A 19929-nucleotide genomic window follows, 5' to 3' on the forward strand; every position below is an offset into this window, starting at 1 on the left:
CAGCTTCCTGTCCATCCCACTTTGTTAATGAGCCATTAAAGCCTGAACTAGTCCACTTTACATAATAAAGAGTTTTCCCCTTCAGCTCCAGAGTGATGGGATTAAGGCATGATAATATTGGCCCTTTACCCAACTCCCCACATGGCATCTGGGAACTCAACCAAACCTGGATTCAAAACGCAGCCTAGAGAGTTGCCCCTGCATGGCTCCATGGGAGTCTGACAACCAATCAGAATACAAACTCAAGATCAAAGGCCAGAGAGGGCATAAAACCAGGGAATCAGCTTCTTTTCCTGCCTTCTCTTCTCTTCTCCACCAACATTGAAGCATGTGATCACCTTTTCTGTTCAGGACTCGAGCTTAATGGTCCTGTCCACCATTAAAACCATCTTTTCAAGCAGCCTCCATGTCTCCAGTGTCTTTTTCCCCACTTGGAGCCGAACCCAGAAGGACATTTCTTCCAACAACTGTAATAACTGCATATGGTCACTATCCAAGGCAGTTGCTAAACAAAGACTACCTTTATATGTCACCTATTAATTTATATTACACTAAGTATCTGTAGTTTGCTAATCTTTGCCTTTCCTGGTGGTAAATACACTATCTGTTTCTAATCCTGCCAATTTAATAGTGTCTTAATTCTGTTCAGTAGATTTGGGAAAATGAACAAATGCTTGAAGAATTGTTATAAATTAATTTTGTATCATGACAGCATTGGGACTCCTCTTTGGGGATTTATTATATTTACTCTTCTCTGGGTTGCAGAAGTCTGGATAACACCTAGATGGAAATAAAGAAAGCAGAATATGCATGGTAAACAAGCAAATATACAAAGCAAAAAAAATATAGGTGGAAAGTGTAATTTTTTTTTTCTTATAGTCTTTCTTATAATGATAAGAAGAAAATGGACCAAGCTGGGAAAATATCAAGAAGGGATTTCTCACACATACTTATATCTCAAGAAGAAAGTAATTCTCCCCAGTTTTTCCTTTACTTCATTACTTGCTAAGAGTGAGGCATGGAATGTGTTTTTGGTAGTTAGATTTTTTTTCAATTTCCTGTGAGAATGTTTTTATCAAACTACAACACAAAACTCGGTTGTTTCTCTGATGTCCAATTAAGTGGGTCATTGTGACTTAAAATAATAACTTATAAATCATTGAAGGACATGATGGGATTATTTCTATTGAAAGAAATACCCTCTTAGATCCATACTGTGATCAATTGAAATAGAATGTTATTATTCTAATCCAAGCTCTTGGAATTTTCAGCTTCTAGTACAGTTATGATGACTTTGGTTCCTTGGAGGTGCTAACAAATAAAAAGGTTGCCATGATGATATTTTCCTTTGAAAATTCAACTGTTGCCAACAGTTAATGTTATCTTGCATTCAGCTACCATATCCTTAGTCAATAACGGTTGGGGTTGAGATAATTAAAGTCCAACACTGCATCAAAAAGATATTAAACTAGGAAAAAAGAGGTGTGCAAAACACAGAACATACCACCAAAGACAAGGCCAAATAGACTAGAGATAGTTAACATCATGCTTCTCTTTCTTAGCCTAATTTACCAATTATTATTTCTTTTTATTAGGAAATCTTTTTTCATGTTCCTGTTACTTTTTATGTTCAAAATGAAAGTAAAACAACTGCTATATTCTTCCCTAGAACAGTAGAATTAGTTGCCTATTCACAGTTCTTTTAGTTGTGAAACCATCTGACCAATGGCATCAAAACTAGTCATAATCCTCAAGGCAAAGATCAAAGGAACAGGATTTGGATCATGAAGTTGCACCCCCCCTCCCCTTCCTGCAAGGTTTCCCTGCTTCCACCTGAGTATGAACATTTATTACATAACTAATTTTATTCCCCGTGGTATGTTTAAAAGCTGTAAAACAAATAAACCTCTGTAAAGTTTAACGATAATTTACCTAGTATATTAGTATTGTATATATAAATCCATAGGGGCCATCAATGGTGATAGAAACAAAAGGATAAAAAACCATGTTTTTTGCATCTTGCAGGCCTAAAGAACAACAGCACAACTTTTCCTTGTTTCCTTCCACAAAAACCTGGAATTTCAGAGGGGTAAGTGCTTGCCTTTTAATGATAAGTGTATAATATGTATGTAGGTTTTCTTTCTGGTGATCTTACTTTCATTCACCAGAGTATAATTACAATGTCACCTAAGGTAAGTTGAGGCAGTTCTACAAAATGTAAGTTCAAAACAGTCAGTTTTTATTTCTTTATGGGACCCAAATTGATATAGATATTCAGCTTGTGTCATAAGGGATTTTTTTATCCAGGTAGTTTACTTTTTGTATAATCAAACATTATATAAATATTAATAACTGTAACCGCATCCAGATTTTATTTTTAAACATTATAGATCTGAGGGCTTCCAAGCACATGTAGTGAAGCAATAGCACTTAAACTTACATACCGCCCCACAGTACTTTACAACTCTCTGAATGGTGAGAGTGTCACCATATAGTGTCATCATATTTTCCACAACTATCTGGGTTCTCATTTTACCAGTCTCAGAAGAATGGAACTCTGACTCAACCGTGAATCTATCAGGATCAAACTTCTGGCTGTGGGCAAAGTTAGCCTGCAATATTGCATTATAACCACTGCACCATCAGGCCTCCATATATATATAGTATAGGAATGTATAACTTTGTCCATGTTGGGAGTTGCATATGGCCTTTGAGTGGCATGCAGAAGGCATAGTCCACAAAGTGATTTAGCCCAGGATAAAAAATAAATATGGTTTGATTTTATGTAATTGGTTTAATAAGGTTATACTTCAATGCTACATTTAATAATTTTCTTCACTTATATTAAAAATTACAGTTCATTTGAAATTTTGTAAGAATTCTGAGTGTTGAATCCAGCATCTCTAGAGCACAGGTTCCCAATCTTGGCAACTTTAAGGCATGTGCACTTCAATTCCCAGCATGGCTAGTTGGAAAATTTTGGGAGTTAAACATCTGGGATCTTAAAGTTGCCAAAATAGGGAAGCTGTTTTCTAGAGTGTAAAATATGCTAATCTGTCCTTCATGATAGAGAGAATTGTTCACAGTTAGGAAAAGACCTGTCTAGGGCAGAGTATCTGGCTGGCCTTTTTCTAGATTGAATTGTTCCTATTTACTGCAAGTTAGATGATATTGTGATCTTCTGAATCTTCTGAATCAAATAATTAAGACCATACTTAGACTATCAACTTTCAGATTTAGCAAGCAATCTTTCTGGGGCAATTTTAATGGGTGGTTCTTTTTTATTATTAGAGTTACGATTAAGAGGTGCACCAGCAGAGACGTGAAGGGAAGTGTTCTTGAGGTCTGCTCTCCTTATATAGAACAATTGATGCCTTAAAGCAAAAATGGCTTCCCACTCTGATGACCTTCTGGAGAACATTTAAGACCTGGCAATTTCCAGAAGGCCTTTGGAGGTCAATAGGTACAATAAGAATTATGCCACTGCTGTTATATTTTTATTGTTTCAGATTTAGAATAATTGCATTTTATTTCATAATTTTTGTATCACATTATCTATCTTACAGTATATACCTGAAAGAGCTTTTAGAATGGTACAAATTATAAATCTTAAACACAAACTATGTAAAGAAAAATAGCACATATTACATATACACATCCTTATAGCACATCTGGAATATAGAAGTGCAAACAGTTATTTTCAGGGAACATTTGCACTTTATGGGTGATTCCTGAGAGCACTCACTGCCTTATTATTACTCTTTTTGGTGCTCGTTACATTTATTCTGTGGGTATTATTTATTATTGATTTTGTTTATATGAACAGGCCATTAGGCCTATTGTTAAGTACAATCAAAAGATTTGTTTCTGCTGGAACAAGAGAGTTTATTTTGGCAAGAAGGTAGAGATCTTATCAGCAGTTCATTGTGCAATATTTGTTTAAGAGATGCCTGTAGCCTACATGTTTCAAATAAAATTTAAAAGTACCAATTAAAATATTAATGTAATATAATATATCTTATGGGGAAAAAGAAAGTCTGAAACTGATAACAGAGCAGGAAAAATGTAAGTATTTCATTTGCACATTCTTAGACTTAAGTGCAACATGGAATCTGAGAACTGAGACATAGGTGTAATTGGTTGATCACAATTTAGACTTAAATAATTTTAATTTAATAATAATTCAAGTTAAATTAACTGAACCAACAAACAATAGTTTTGGCAAAAACATAACTTTTTGTGTCTGCATTTTAGCAAGCACAAATCTTTCAGGAAAATGGGGAACATGTTCTAAAATGGTACTAACCACTTTTTAATTAAATTAAAATATTTAAGTAGCTTTAGATAGTGATGTTTAATTTTAATGTCATCTTAGTGAAGAGAAGTTAATTCATCTAATTAGTAGCAAACAGGCTATATGGCAAAACACATGAGTCATTTAATCATTGTCATATGCCATCTTGAGTCACCTGTTTGAGTTGGGTAGCCATATAAATTCATTTAATAAAGAAATAAATATGTGAGAAAGTTATCTAATTAAACAGTCTGAATATGAAGTTCAAATAGATCTCACACACAGTGTACAAATGATCAAACTAAGTTCATTGTAAGTAGTATAAACTCTGGCTTTGATGACTTTCATTTCTCAAGTTATTTTTTTCATCTAAGACAATATTTGAAGATGACTGTAATACTTATCCCCAAATATACACTTCTAGATTGATGTGTACTTGCCAGCTGGTTTCTTTGTTTTTTTAGCCTGAGTAGCCCTCTGAATAAATCACTCACTCTGTGCTGGTTCTTTATTGGATTGCATTGTAGGCAGCTTACTGGATATAACTTATACAGGAAAATGCTGATGTTTCTTTTGGGGTTTCCTGTGTCACATTGTTAAGTTACAATTGCTTTTTTTCTTTTGTATAAATGTGAAGGCGAAATAGAAAACGTTAACAAGTGCAAACTTGCTTATACCAGCCTAAAGCATAAATACATATAAATGGATGATTCATTACACAGGCTCTGAAATTGAGATTTCTGATTAAATAATTTGATGAGGGTGTCACATAATTGTCTGTAAACATAGTCTCAACATTTCCTATTATTCCATTTTAAAACTCATGGATATAGTTTCTAGCAGCCTTAATTGGCAGAGATTCCATAATTAATGGATTTTGAATTTACAGTAGTTTATAGGATTTTTTTTAACATAAAGGGGAATCTGGCTAGGTGTTGCCTTCTGATTCTCTTTTCAAAGTTCAAAACATTGATTTAGTTGTGTGGTAGGAGCAGTATATATTGTAAGATAAGTATCTTCATTTAAATTTCACAGCCATATGCTTACTAAGGCAGCCATTCCATTTCAGATTTAGCATCCCATCTTCAAAATGAGAGTAGTGTCTTCTCTGGTTGGGAAAGTAACCACCGAGGAGCAACTGAATTCTGTATCAGTACTAATCAGTATTTTTACACAACTTAATTTTAATGACAACTGCATTTAGGGTAAAGAGAAGCTCTATTTTGCATTTGTGGGAACTTTAGCATTTGGAGTTCTACTGGTTGTTAATGTATTATAAATGTTATTATAATGTATTGCTTCTAAACCAAATTATCCATTGAACCTTAAAAGATAAGAGTAAATGACTGAAAATGAATAATATTTTTCACTAACCTCTCTCCACTGCTTACTAGATCCTTTTAAGATACATCGACTAGACTTCAGTCTCATTGTAAGTGTAGCTTATTGTTAAAAGTTTAAAAAAAAGTCAATTTTACTAGAAATCTGTCCCTTTTCTGCTTTTCAGTATATAAAGGCTAACACAAGTTAAATATAATATTTAAAAGTGCATCTGATATAAGAGAAAATTTCAATTGTTTTTAATTTACCCTAGAAACTAAATTCTATGCTGTTATATTTTAGATTTCCCATTGTTAATAATAGCTTGGAACAGGGTGTTGCTGCGTCATCCTGTTGCCAGTTCTTTGTGAACAACATATGAATTTGACCTTTTTAAATTTCCAGTCCCTGTGAGAACTGGGTGTTTGCTTTCTATTTTTCCTCCTTCTCCTCCTTGTTTATAGTTTTGGGGGATGCCAAATTCTTTGATTTAATGGTAGATGCTGTGGAACCCATCTACTATAGTTAGATATTTGTGTTTAGGAAGCAATTAGAGTCAGGATTTTTTAAAAAACGGTTGCAGACAATTTATCACTATATTGCTATATTGGAGCTTTAGACCTTTGAAGTAAATTTCATCCATTATATTTTCACAGTACTTATTGATGATTTTACCAGTTTCCACATTTTATGATAGTGTGTGCGGTTCTTTTTCCAAAACTGTTATACCAGCCTTGCCAGATAAGATAGGCTAAAAGGACTAGTTTGTGATCATTTAGGAAGTCCCGGGATCAATTGTCATTATGCATTGATTGGAGCACAAAATTTGCGAGAAGGCATTAAATCTGAAATTTTAAAATGTTTACTCCTATACTATTTGGCCTAACAACATTGCAGCCTGGGAGCAAACAATATTTGTTCTGTATCTTTGCATTTAACACTTTTTTTGTTTTGTTTTAATGGAAACTGCATCAGCTTGGAAATAGATAAATAACTGACAAAGAAATTGTGAAGGGGGAATTTATTATTTTTCTTGAGAGTCTGTCTGCTTGAGCTAATGCCAATAATGTTCCCATTAAAAGCAAATAGCAGTTTAAAAGAAAAAAATGATGGAAAGAGAAGAAAAGTGAAGCTGTTGCTTTTGTTTGCATTCTAATCTAAATTGTTAAAAGCTTATTTGTTAGATGTCAAACTGCATTTAACATATAGTTTGATAAGTAGATAGGAAAGTAAAACTATTTAAGACAAAGGTTTAGAAAATTATCTTGGAACTGAACATTCTTCTACAGTTGCCTTTCTTTCACAAATAACTGTTTGTATGGGTAATTTGACCTAGCAAAATTGCAATGTTGATTATTTTTTTCTTCCACCAATAACTATCGTTTACATTGCAATTTTTTTTAATGCTGATAAATGTAGGAGGGAGATTACCAAAACCAGGGGGTGGGGTCAAGTGGGGCATCAGTTTAGACTAAGATGACAAAGTCCAAATGAATGAGTTTACTTTTATCTAGTTTTACTCAGGTATAAACTATTTGTTTGAGAAGATTTGTTTGCATAGGCTGAAGCAATCAATCAGTAGTTTTGAATCTTCAGGTGTGGACCTGTTATTTTCATCTGACAACAAATGAGCTCCAATAATGTTGCAACGTAAACGCTATAGTAAAATTTTGAAATAAACATTGCTTTGATTTGAATAAAATAGAGTTCTCTTTCCTGAATTTGGATTTAATCAACTAACATTGCACTTCAAGGGAATCATAGTATAAGGGTGTGTGTGTGTGTGTTGCTTGTATCCAGATGTTTGGTACAAAAGGTAAATAGACTAATGTATGGAATTGGAAGGTTGTCTTCTAGAAAACGCTTAAGGTAGCTCGTTAGCTTAGTTTAGACAACATCATTGCTTAGCTGAATTTGTATGTTCTCATTATTTTATTAGATGTTGCTTGTTTATAGTTTCTATACTTTCACTGCAAATGCTTGATTTTTTTTGTTTACTTTATTGCTATAGGAATCTGAAACTGTAAATAAGAAGTAAATATACTGGCCACATCTAATATTATGCCTTTCACACAGCAGTTTCCTCTTTGTAGTCTCTTCACGCTTGCAGTCTTTCTCCAGTCAAGACTCTCCCCAGTATTTTGAAGGAAATTTTGAGGTGGAAAAATGAATGGAGAAGAAGAATCTATTTACTAGTGATTTTTTTTTGCTGACAAACAAAATTAAGAATATCTAGTAGGATAGGCATTTTAATAGTGTTTACATATCTGTGGGTTTTCTATGTAAGTAATATTCAATTATGATTTATTGCTGACCTTCTGCACTTCAAATTTTGTAATCAGTTTGTAGTTTTAAAATATTAATGGAATTTTCTTTGAAATGGAGAATGTTGCAAGATGGTTATAAGTATTCATCAAATTTATATAGCAACCACCTTATTAAAATTATGTATGTTACTTAATCACAAGATCCTCTTACATGTTCTTTTTCCAAACCCTTTCAGGAATGCATGTATGTGTGTAGATATTTCCTGATTTACGAAGTAAGAAATTTGAGACAATGCACAGTGTGTGAGCAGTTGTAAATAAGAAACATATTCTTTAATTGAAAAATATTTATAGTACCATACAGTATGGTGCAATATTATGCTTCTCTGTCTTCTGCTACTGAATTATTTTGTATTGTTCTAATTTTATAGAAGAAACGCAAGCAGAGTACCCAGGATGAAGATGCAATCAGTGTGTGTAGCTTTGATTCAAGTGTAAGTATTTGGAACATGGAATTGTTTAATGAAGTTGCCCAATTTGTTTTGTTAATATTATTGCTCGCCATCTCAGTTCAAAAAAGTGGAATTGTGTTTTGTTTGTTGAGTGTCCTAGCTGTATGGTCCAGCTTGAAACCAACATAGGAGCTCTATATTATTATATTTAAATTGCAAAGCTAATGGCTCGATATGTTAATGCAAACTTGAAGGGTGCAAGCTTGTAAGGCTAAGATGATATGATTGGGAAATAGATTGTTTCTTTGTTTATCAATGCTTGTAGTTGCATGACAGTGCAAATATGGATGCTCAAAATTTTAATCACAGCTGATAATTGTAACAGTTGGGGTCCACATATCTGGATAGCATTCAGGACAGGATGGGCTGATTTGTAGCATCAAATGATCTGAAGGAAATAATCTTTCTTAAAGTTTAAAGCAGGAAACCTAAAAAGAAGAAAGACAAGAATCCCTGAAAAGGAAGTTAAGTTGTTGACTATATAAAAGAAAGAGTTTTCTAATTTAAGCATCGCACTGAGTAATAATGCTTTGCTAAAGTAATCTTAATTTCTTAATTTCTGGCAACTGAGTAGAATGATTAATCACCAACCATCATCACTATCCATAATTTATTCAAGCTAAGCATCTCTAAGAGTGCAGAACAAAGGCTATATTAAAATCAGAACTAGCTAGAGAATGTAAACAAGTCCTATTTTAGATCTCTTTATCACAATGTTTTCCAATTTGGAATGGCCAGAAATAGCCTGCATTCAAAGGAATTCAGAATAGAATTCAAAATCAATTAAAGATGGCTGGTTCACTAACCATATCACTTGAGGTGAGGAACAGCATTAAGTGAGGAATAGGAATAGGAATAAGTTTATTTATAGGCCGCCCTTTTCCCTGAGGGGACTCAGGGCGGCTAACAACTTATAGGGAGGGGATACAAACAATAACATATAACATAACACATAATTAAAAAATAAACAACATTCATTCAACATTCGGGTGGGGGCGGATCAAATCTTTACCCCCAGGCCTGGCGGGATAGCCAGCTCTTGAGGGCTGCGCGGAAGGTCTGAAGGGTGGTGAGGGTACGAATCTCCACGGGGAGATCGTTCCAGAGGGTCGGAGCTGCTACAGAAAAGGCTCTCCTCCGCGTAGTGGCCAGCCGGCATGGCTGGCAGATGGCACTCAGAGGAGGCCTAATCTATGAGATCTAATTGGTCTCGAGGAGGTAATTGGCAGGAGGCGGTCTCTCAAGTATCCAGATCCACTACCATGAAGGGCTTTATAGGTGGTAAGAAGCACTTTGAAGCGCACACGGAGATCAACAGGTAGCCAGCGCAGCTCGCGGAGGATAGGTGTTATGTGGGTGAACCGAGGTGCACCCACAATCACTCGCGTGGCCGCATTCTGGACTAGCTGAAGTTGCCGGATGCTCTTCAAGGGCAGCCCCATGTAGAGCACGTTGCAGTATTCCAGTCTAGAGGTCACGAGGGCACGAGTGACTGTTGTGAGGGCCTCCCGATTCAGGTAGGGTCGCAACTGGCACACCAGGCGAACCTGGGCAAATGCCCCCCTGGTCACAGCCGACAGGTGGTGATCAAAGGTCAGCTGTGGATCCAGGAGGACTCCCAAGTTGCGAACCCTGTCTGAGGGGTGTAAAATTTGCCCCCCCAGCCTGAGCGGTGGAACGCTAACCAAATTATTGGGAGGGAAACACAACAGCCACTCGGTCTTTTCCGGGTTGAGTACAAGCTTGTTAGCCCGCATCCAGTCCCTGACGGCCTCAAGACCCTGGCTCATCACGTCCACCGCTTCATTGAGTTGGCACGGGGCGGACAGATACAGCTGCGTATTGTCCGCATATTGATGGTATCTTATCCCGTGCCTCCGAATGATCTCGCCCAGCGGTTTCATGTAGATGTTAAATAGTACGGGGGACAGGACCGACCCCTGCGGCACCCCATATGTTAGGGGCCTCGTGGTCGATCTCTGTCCCCCAACCAACACCGACTGCGACCTGTCCGAGAGGTAGGAGGAGAACCACTGCAAAACAGTGCCTCCCACCCCCACCTCCCGCAGTCATCGCAGAAGGATACCATGGTCGATGGTATCGAAAGCCGCCAAGAGGTCAAGAAGAACCAAGATGGAGGCGTGGCCTCCATCCCTGGCTCTCCAGAGATCATCGGTCAATGCGACCAAAGCGGTTTCTGTGCTGTAACCAGGTCTGAAGCCGGACTGGAAGGGGTCCAGGTAATCGGCTTCCTCCAAGGACCGCTGAAGCTGGTAGGCCACCACCTTCTCAACAACCTTCCCAATAAAGGGGAGGTTGGAGACTGGACGGTAGTTGTTAAGTACGGCTGGATCCAAAGATGGTTTCTTCAGGAAACCATCAAGTGAGCATATTCAGGAAACCTTCAAGTGAGCATATTCATGTTAAGCAAGTTTCATGACTTAATGAATGTGAGAATGAAATTGTTTATATTATAATTTAATTGCTAATCATCAACAGTTTGACACAATTGAATGAATAACATCATCATCATATAATAATAATCAAACAATTTAATTTAAAAATTGATTTTTGTATAAATAAAGTACACAAACACATACATACATAAGTTCCATTCAAGTATTTATTGAAAATACTGTATCAATAAGAAGCATCTTATTTCCAGACAGGAGATAAATTAGCTAGCATCCTACCTTGTCGTTACTTTTAAAGCCCTACATGGTATTGGACCTGGGTACTTGAGAGACCGCTTTCTGCCAATTACCTCCCTATGACCAATTAGATCCCACAGATTAGGCCTCCTCCGGATTCTATCAACTAGCCAGTGTCGACTGTCGGCCCCCCGGGGAAGGGCCTTCTCTGTGGCTGCTCCGGCCCTCTGGAATGATCTCCCCGTGGAGATTCGGACCCTCACCTCTCTCCAGGCTGTTCCGGCAGGCCTGGGGCTGATGAGTTCCCAGCCCCACTCGAATGGTTGTGGCTGTTGATGAGTTTTTAATTTGTTGTTTGTATTTGTTTTGTCTTCTTGTTTTTTTGTACTCCCCCTTTCCCTATTTGGTTTTGTTAGCCGCCCTGAGTCCCCTCGGGGAATAGGGCGGCATACAAGTTTAATAAAACTAAACTAAACAAACTAAACTACCAGTTTGCTTTTGGAAGCCATTATCTAATCTGAGAAATAGATTAAATTTAATAAACTTTCTAAGAATTTTGATAAGTGTATTTTCTTATGCCTACGTAAACCCAGCATTTCCCCTGTCCCCCCGCTGTTCTTTCTTTTCAATCAGTAATTTCTGCCTCTCACTTCTGATTTACCAGAGACTCTAGTAAGTTTGCCTTAGCAATTTAATCAAATAAACTAAGGTTTATATGTAATTCTAGACTATTATGTTCTGCTAAATTATAAAGAAGGAAGAAGTGGTATGAGCACAAAGCTTTTTTATAATGTATTAAATTGTGGCATGGTGTATACAGGCAGGCAGACTGAATCGTGAAATCCCCCTATTCTAGAAAATAGGAGTTTTGAGATGGCAAACTGTTCTGTCCCCCTTTCTCCGCTCATTAACAGACGACAGGCAGACAAACTTAAAAGGAACTTTCTTTATCAGTTCTCGGCTCAGACTGAAAAGACTCACAGAAGACTGCTGCTGAGTCACAACAGCAAACTATGATTTAGTCAGATGAAACTATGTGCTTTTCATGACACTACTTTGACTTAAATCCAAATATTTTAATCTGTCTAAATTGATAGTTCAATGTACAGTTAACCAATACAAGTAATTTGTAAGGTGCTCCAAAGATTTTGTGTGGGAATCTTTAACCAATAAAACACTTAATTTATAGGAGGATATTGCCTTACACAATTCCTATGTTGTGTATTTATCAAATTTCTATTTTTTTTAGAAATCTTATATAAATTCTACAGTTTTATTTTATCTACCCCTTGAAAGATATAAGAGTTATACCTGATATGTGGAGTAGATATAAGCTAAAATATAATCTACTGAAAGTAAGAGAAGTGAAAAGAAAGTAAAACTTAAATATGCACATAGAATTAGATTGAAAAAAAAGGTGCTGGCTTACAATTAATATTGCTGACAAATTAGAACCCATTTTAATTAAGAGAGAGTTTGTAACTGAGATCTGCTGCATAATATTGCAAATTGACTAAACAAATAGTGCATAGATACAATTTACTAGTTGGAATCTACATTTAGTTTGTGCTGTGTTCTCCATATACAAACTTGAATTGAATTTTTGTTGGGTTGATTAAATAATACACTACTGTATCATAATCAAAAATAGTTTTTAGTTAAATCTGTTAAGTAATCAGAGCAATATTGTATTGAATGCTTTCTTCATTGTGGGGATTCTTTTCTGCTTTGTGTGTTTATAAAATTGAGAGAGATAACTAAAATATTGATGATAAGCATAAAAGATTCTGTAAATATTGGAGAATTTTGATAGTATGAGTGGAAAGGCTTAAGCAGACTAATATAAAGGAAAATATTAAAATGTTTAGAATATTTGTGTTTTTATTAGATATATTAAGGTTTGTCTCAGTTTAGGGATGCAAAAATGTGCACTTTTTTTTTGCAGTCATTTTAGTGGGGGCAAAGTGTCCAAGTTTTAGGGTGGCATTTATTGGAATTTTGATAGGTTCAGTGCAAAAAGGATTTGTCATTCTTTGCAGCAATGAAGACAATCATGTCCCTCCAGGCCTCACTTATTTTGGAAGTCCTACCTTTAAGCTTAAAGTCTGGAGTGGACTTATGTCAACAGAAGTTGCACACTCTTGTCTTAATTTGAAGACTGATTTCTCAAAACATCTAAATTTTTCTTCAGTTACTCATTTAAAAAAAAAGATTGCATTGTTAGTACTGCTTTGGACAACAGCATTTAAAATATTTTTGTTCTGGATTCCTGTTTGGAAAATGTCTATTTAAAAAAAAAATCCTATCGTAGACATTCCTTCATGTGATTGACATGCATATATAATTTATTTGTTTTTCTAGTCAGTTACTAAATATAATTTGATAAGAAATTGTGGTATTTGCATTTTGAAAGAAAGTGAAATGGATTTACATCCAGTTTTGGTAGCAGTGATTCTCATATACTTCTTCTGCAATTGCTTTGAATTTGGGGGTTGGGGGGTGGTTTGATTAGTGGTCAATATTTGTAGCCATATTGCATTTCTGGTTTTAAAACTGTAGCTTTTTAGAATCTGAGTTGATGTAAGTTAGCCCACTAACTTATTGAAGTTTCTGAAGTGTTGATAAACTCTGATGGGCTATTTCATTTACTCACTAATTTCTTCTGTGATTATTTTGTCCAGAGAATAAATTTTGCTCACTCCCTTTGTATTTAAATGTGTCAATATAAGTTTTCTAAATAGCAACAGTTCATTAAAGAATAATATATATGCAATGCCTATATTTTCCTCCACCTTTCTTGAATCTCTTTTTCGAACTGTGTCTCATAGTTGCCTTTTCCTAACATATTAGTGCAGAACACAGATTGCATGGTTTCATTACAGGTAATCCCCTGGTTTACGAGCCTTCCCTTAGCGAATGTTCAAAGTTATGTGATAAGTGCCTCCTAGGGTTTACAAACAAGTCCCAAAATTACGAATGATGCAGCAGTCGTTTGCTCTAATGAATGACTGCAGAGGCTCTGCAATATTCACCCCATCTATCCCCCCATCAAGCGTTTTGGTGACGAAATATGTGGTCCTCCAGGCCTCCTTTCTCGCCTTCAGCCCTTTTCAAGCCAGTTTCAGTTCACATTTTTCACTGGCAAATGGATTGAAAAGGGCTCTGGAGGCTAGAAAGTAGACCTGGAGGGCCACATGTGGCCTTCCATGCCTCCTTTTTCATCACTGAATCCTTCAAGCCCTTTGCTGAAGAGAAAGGAGGAAGCAAGCAAAGAAACAGGCTGGAGAGGAGACAGATCTTCATAACGTAAGTCACTAGGTATGGCAGGATGGGGAAGGAAGCAATTGTGAGGACCCCAAGGGAGGGAAAATGATGTATCTGTGAGTTAGGGGAGGCCTTGGGTGGTCTGAAGTAGGTGGCCTTTTCTATTACTAGCCCCCCCCCCATGGCCTTCCCCACCCCGAGATACTTCATGTTCACTTAATGAACCGTACATTCGATAAGGCAGGAGTGATCATGTTTATTGTACGAGATTCACTCCTATGAATCCTCAGGTTATGAATAGAGTGGGCATGGTCCATCACATTAGTAACTTGAGAACTACCTGTATTTTATATTCTAAATAGGACTATTTCTGCTCCTGTGTGGATTACCATTTTAATGGGGGTACTCTGCCCCTGAAGTGGTTAGTTGCTGTTCTTGGAGAATAGTTCTCCAGTTTTATAATGTTCCAAAAAAAAATATTGAATCATGTCACATTGTCTAGGTAATAGAAATATCACACTGGTAAATATTTTAAATTTGCTTTGTTTCAGATACTATTTTTCTTGATTCTCAAAATAGTCAATATTAGTGTATTAATAATACATTGCATCATTATTAAAGCAATATATTAATGTCATAATGAACATTAAGATGAAAAACATCCAATTTTAAAAGTTTCTTTGTTCCCTTAAATGGAAATTTAAATAATTTAAGATCTTGAGGACTCAACCTACCGCCCTTACAAGTTTCTTGATGAGGAGTTGCAGAAATGGTAGCTTAGTACTTTGTGGAGGTTGCTTGGTTTAATTAAAGGGTTCATACAGTGCCTTAATATTATGCTTGTTTACTTGGCATGTATTAAAAGTAGATTAGCTATATTGACTTGATTATAAACTTTGAATCCAGATGAATACTCTCCTGCTGTATTACAAATTAAAGGCAGATATCTATAATTCATGAGTGTACATCCCTCTTTTTATTTTTTGCATTCTGTTTACCACAGTTTAGCAACACATTCAGCTTACATCGATAAGAACAGTAATAATCTGTTCTGTGGTGATTAGAAATTCTTACCATTTAGCAGGAAAGAATGCTCATAAGTATACATGTAAGGCTAAAACAGTGACCAAAAAATGAGAGATAATATTGATACTTTAATAAGTAAGTTACAGGTATGGTGACAAGGGTTACTATTGATATTACTAGTCTTGAATAAACTAAAATAAGAGGGAAAAAAGGTGTTCAAGTAAGGTGGCAGTGGAAAAAGTCTGAGGGATCACCAGAATGTTTCCTTCCTGCCTTCCTTACAGGATTAACCCAGCAAAGTGGAAAAAAACAAAATGAGATTTCTTCCAACAACCAGTTCTCTGAATTGCTTCGAAAGTTAACAACCGGTTCTCCCGAATAGGTGCGAACTGGCTGAATCCCACCACTGCTATCGGCTGCCATAGAAATGGGGAGGGTGGGGGCATGGTATTTGGTATGGGAATAAATGGTACAGGAGTGATATGAAAAAGGGAGTTTTCTTCTCACCATCTTCTGCACATGCTGGTGGCCGGTGTTTGGAGTTGGTCAAGGCCAACCATCCTGCATACCAACATGTTGATGCCTTTTGGAGATGCACCCCACATGACACCTAAGAAAGTTGCAGATTGGACACTGAAGTTTGAGGGAGGGGGCTGGGTTATCATTTGATATGTATCTGTTCACGCTTTTCTGACTTAGATCTTGCTTTACTTTTTGCTGCCATCTTTTCATAACCAGTAAAAATATTTTAATTCCACGAACAATGGAGTTAGAAGTTTTCTTTCTTGGTTATTGAGGGAGGTACTCCTGACATTACCTGTCATTAATCACTTTTTACAACACTGTCATAACTTCAGTTGTTAAACAAATGGTCTAAATGAGGACTAGCTGCTTAGTCTTCAAAACTATCTTCCTACCAGTAGTTAGTGTTCTCGTATCCCTTTAGCTCATTAGATTGTTATTGTGTTCTTTTATGTTGCTCCCATTTATACAGTATGTCAGTGGAGATTGAGTTAGAAACCTGTACAAATTGTCTGTTCAATTAAACATGCTAAAAATTGATTAGAATACGATTAATTTATGTTGTATTTGTTTTGAAAATGAACATGCAATATTTAGTCTATTTTTATACATCAATCATGGGCGTAGGAAACATGCTGGCAAATTTTAATCTTTGTTCTATTAGCCAGAGTGGTTTTATTAAAGTGGTTTTAAAACACTTAAATATATTTTTCTTCAGTGAGTATGTAATATAAGGTTGTCTGTGACATAAAACAAGGAATGTCATTCTGAATGTGTATTTTTTGGCACCACAAATCTTGAGAATATACCATAAATGCCTGTTGTAGCAGACATTGAACAATGAATACTCGTAATGTTTTATTCTGACCTGGTGTAATAATATTATGTGATTAGAAATGTTATTAGTTGGGGGTTATAAATTCTGTGTATGGAATTATTCTGGATCACATACACATTCACGTACTGTTTGAAAGGACAGATTCTGCATGGATTTTGATAGCTTTAAAGACTAACCCTGAATTTGGAGAGACTATGAGAAAATCAATTTTGCTGACTATTCTTTATATCTAATTAAAGCTAATAAAACTTAATTGCCAAATTCTAGGAAGCTTATATTCAGAAGATAAGAAGGGATTAACTACAGCTCTGATTACTGGACTTGAGATAATGAAAAATATATTGTTGCTGCTTTTATTATTTGATTTTAATTTAATGTTGATACCCAGTATGGGTAGAAACGATGCAGACTTCAAGCTATAGCTCTGTGTGTTCATGAATTATGCATGCCAGTCTACTTCCAATAGATGTTAATCTGGATTCAGAATGGATAATAAAGTCAGTGTGTCTAATCTATTTGTAATCCTATCTGAGGACAATCTACATTGATAATATTACCCTCTGTCACTTATATATCAGAAGAATATGGCCTTGTTTTAGTAATTCAACTGAAATAATGAAACTGCAAATAGGATTGTATATATTTATTCTTTCTCTCTTCAAATCTTTACAACAATCTGGAAGTATAACTTGTTTTAAACTAGAAATTAGAGTGTAGTAATAAATGAATAGTCATATTTTAAGATTGGAAGAAATCACATCTCCCAAGATTCATAAGTGATCAAAAGTTAGGGATGAGGATCTATCCAAAGTTAATTACATGTAGTCTTCACTTAACAATCTTAATTGGCATAGGCAATTCCATTGCTAAGCAAAGTGGTTGTCAGGCAAAACATCACATAACTCTTGTTTAGTGACAGCAGTTCCAGAGTTCCTGTTGCTGCTGTTAAGCAAATTCCAAGCAGTACTTAGATAAGAATTGCCCTGATCTATGTTATCCCCCTCCCAGCCTCAGTTCTTCCAAGGCAAGCAGTTGCCTTCCTTTCAACTTCTTAGATCCACCTATATATCACTAACTTTTCGCCTCATTGTATAACATGGCTGAGATGAAGGGCCATTATATGCCTCCCTCACTTCCTCACTCCTCTCCTTCCACCCTCCTTTATGACAATATTGATAACTGTCAATAGCTAAGAAAAGCAGTCACAGCTTGTGTCTGGCAGTAAGAATTGGGGAGAGAGGTGTGGATTCAGCCCCACGCATGACAGAAAGAATAGGTGGGAGAGAGGACAAACCACCATTGTGAAAAAGATGAATCACACTTCTACTTCCCCAACATGGTCCCTCTCTGAGTCCTTGCCAGCTGTTCTGGTGGAATAGAAAGGATGAACTTTCTTTACATGTGAGTTGGGTTTAATATGAAATCTGGTTTTGAAAAAATACAGTTAACACTCAAGATATAAAAGATATATTCAAAATGTATAAAAAAGAATAAAAGACCAAGAAAAAGAATTACAAAATAACCAATGATGTATTACATTTTTGAAGCAGATTTTGGATTTCAAACATGAATTTAAGTGAGAACGATCTGATGCAGAGCATCTAGGCTTTGTCTTTGAATATTAGGCAAACTGTTATACAGGTAGTCCTTAACCTAAGGCCACAATTGAGCCCCAAATTTCTGTTGCTAATGTTTCACAAACATTTGTTAAGTGAATTCTGCCCCATTTTACAACCTCTCTTGCCACAGTATAAGTGAAGTTGTTAAGTGAATCACTGCACTTTTAAATTAGTAACACAGTTGTGAATCTGGCTTCCCCATTGACTTTGCTTGTGAGAAGATTGCAAAATGATCACATAGCAATAGCAATAGCAGTAGACTTATATACCGCTTCATAGGCCTTTCAGGCCTCTCTAAGCGGTTTACAGAGAGTCAGCATATTGCCCCCAACAATCTGGGTCCTCATTTTACCCACCTCGGAAGGATGGAAGGCTGAGTCAACCCTGAGCCGGTGAGATTTGAACCGCTGACCTGCTGATCTAGCAGTAGCCTGCAGTGCTGCATTTAACCACTGCGCCACCTTGGCTCCCACATGACCCTGGGACACTGCAACTGTCACAAATATGTATCAGTTGTCTAGAATCCAATTTTGATCACATGACAATGGGGATCCAGTAACAATTATAAGTGTAAAAAATGGTCATAAGTCACTTTTTTCAATGTCATTGCAACTTTGAACTATCACTAAATGAACTGTTGTAAGTTGAGGACTACCTGTACTTTTATTGAAGAACTCTACCCCCAAAGAGAAAGGCAAGGAAGCAGATGGAACCATGAAGATGTTCTAATTTGTAGAGGAGAGACTGATGTTGATCAACTGGCTAAGCCTCCTTCTCTTAGAGATTCTAAAGCTAGGCCAACTGTTACAGGGCTGGAAGCATAGAACTTTTACATAAGTTTTGGTCTAGTTACATAAAGGCTATCATAATACTACTGCCTTTTTAAAATCCAGCATATCTTAATGCTTTATCATGTCTAATTGCTAAGTGAAAAAATAAATATAAAGTTTGCCTTCAGATGTCTGCAGTAATTCTACAAGGAATTCGGTGCAATCACAGGTTTCAACTTGAACATATCACATTCCTTTATTACAGACAAAGAAACCTAAATGAGACAAACTTCTGCCAAAATAAAGAGTCCAGGCATATACGGACAGGCATAATGCAAGTTTAAATCCTGCTTTCCCCTCCTCCCATTCTTAAGTTGCATAGGAATGATAGCTACATTCCCCTTCCCCAACTAGCACAAAGTGGCTCCTGAAAATACCATTGACCAGTAGCATCGGCTGAGTTACTCTCCTAGTCTTCAGACCTGGAAAAACAGCAGGTCTTCAAGCTTTCTGATAAGTGAGTAAAGTCAGGACTAGCCAAACCTCAAGCTGTATTCCAGAGGACTAGTGCAGCTACAGAACAGGCATACTTCCTGAATCTCATGACAATATTTGATTGAGTCCCAGAAAACTCCCTTCTGCTTTATTTAATGGTAGAAGCAATAGAAGTAAGGTGATCCTTCACATTTACTGTGCCCAACACTAGGCATCTCATGTAGGCATTTATAGGTAATAATTCCCATCCTGAATTACACTTGCTGCCTTACTAGCTTCAGCCTGTGACAATTAAGCAGTTTTATACTTGCTGACCACTTCTATTTAGAACATGTATTAAAGATAAATTAG

At 36.3% G+C, this 19929-nt stretch overlaps 1 protein-coding gene across 2 annotated transcripts in view; it reads left to right on the top strand.

The window, feature by feature from the left end:
- ARHGEF3 (Rho guanine nucleotide exchange factor 3) overlaps window positions 1-19929 on the top strand; it is a 133875-nt gene that overhangs the window by 32731 nt on the left and 81215 nt on the right. For both annotated transcript variants that reach the window (XM_087709035.1, XM_087709036.1), the window contains exons 4-5: window positions 2026-2089; window positions 8313-8375. In XM_087709035.1, coding sequence (XP_087565161.1) covers window positions 2026-2089; window positions 8313-8375 — 127 coding nt within the window. The remainder of the gene's footprint in view (window positions 1-2025; window positions 2090-8312; window positions 8376-19929) is intronic.

This window comes from Thamnophis sirtalis, unplaced genomic scaffold (assembly GCF_051295495.1).
Source record: "Thamnophis sirtalis isolate CommonGarterSnake01/CBP01778 unplaced genomic scaffold, rThaSir2_p1.2 scaffold_3, whole genome shotgun sequence".
Lineage (NCBI taxonomy): Eukaryota > Metazoa > Chordata > Lepidosauria > Squamata > Natricidae > Thamnophis > Thamnophis sirtalis.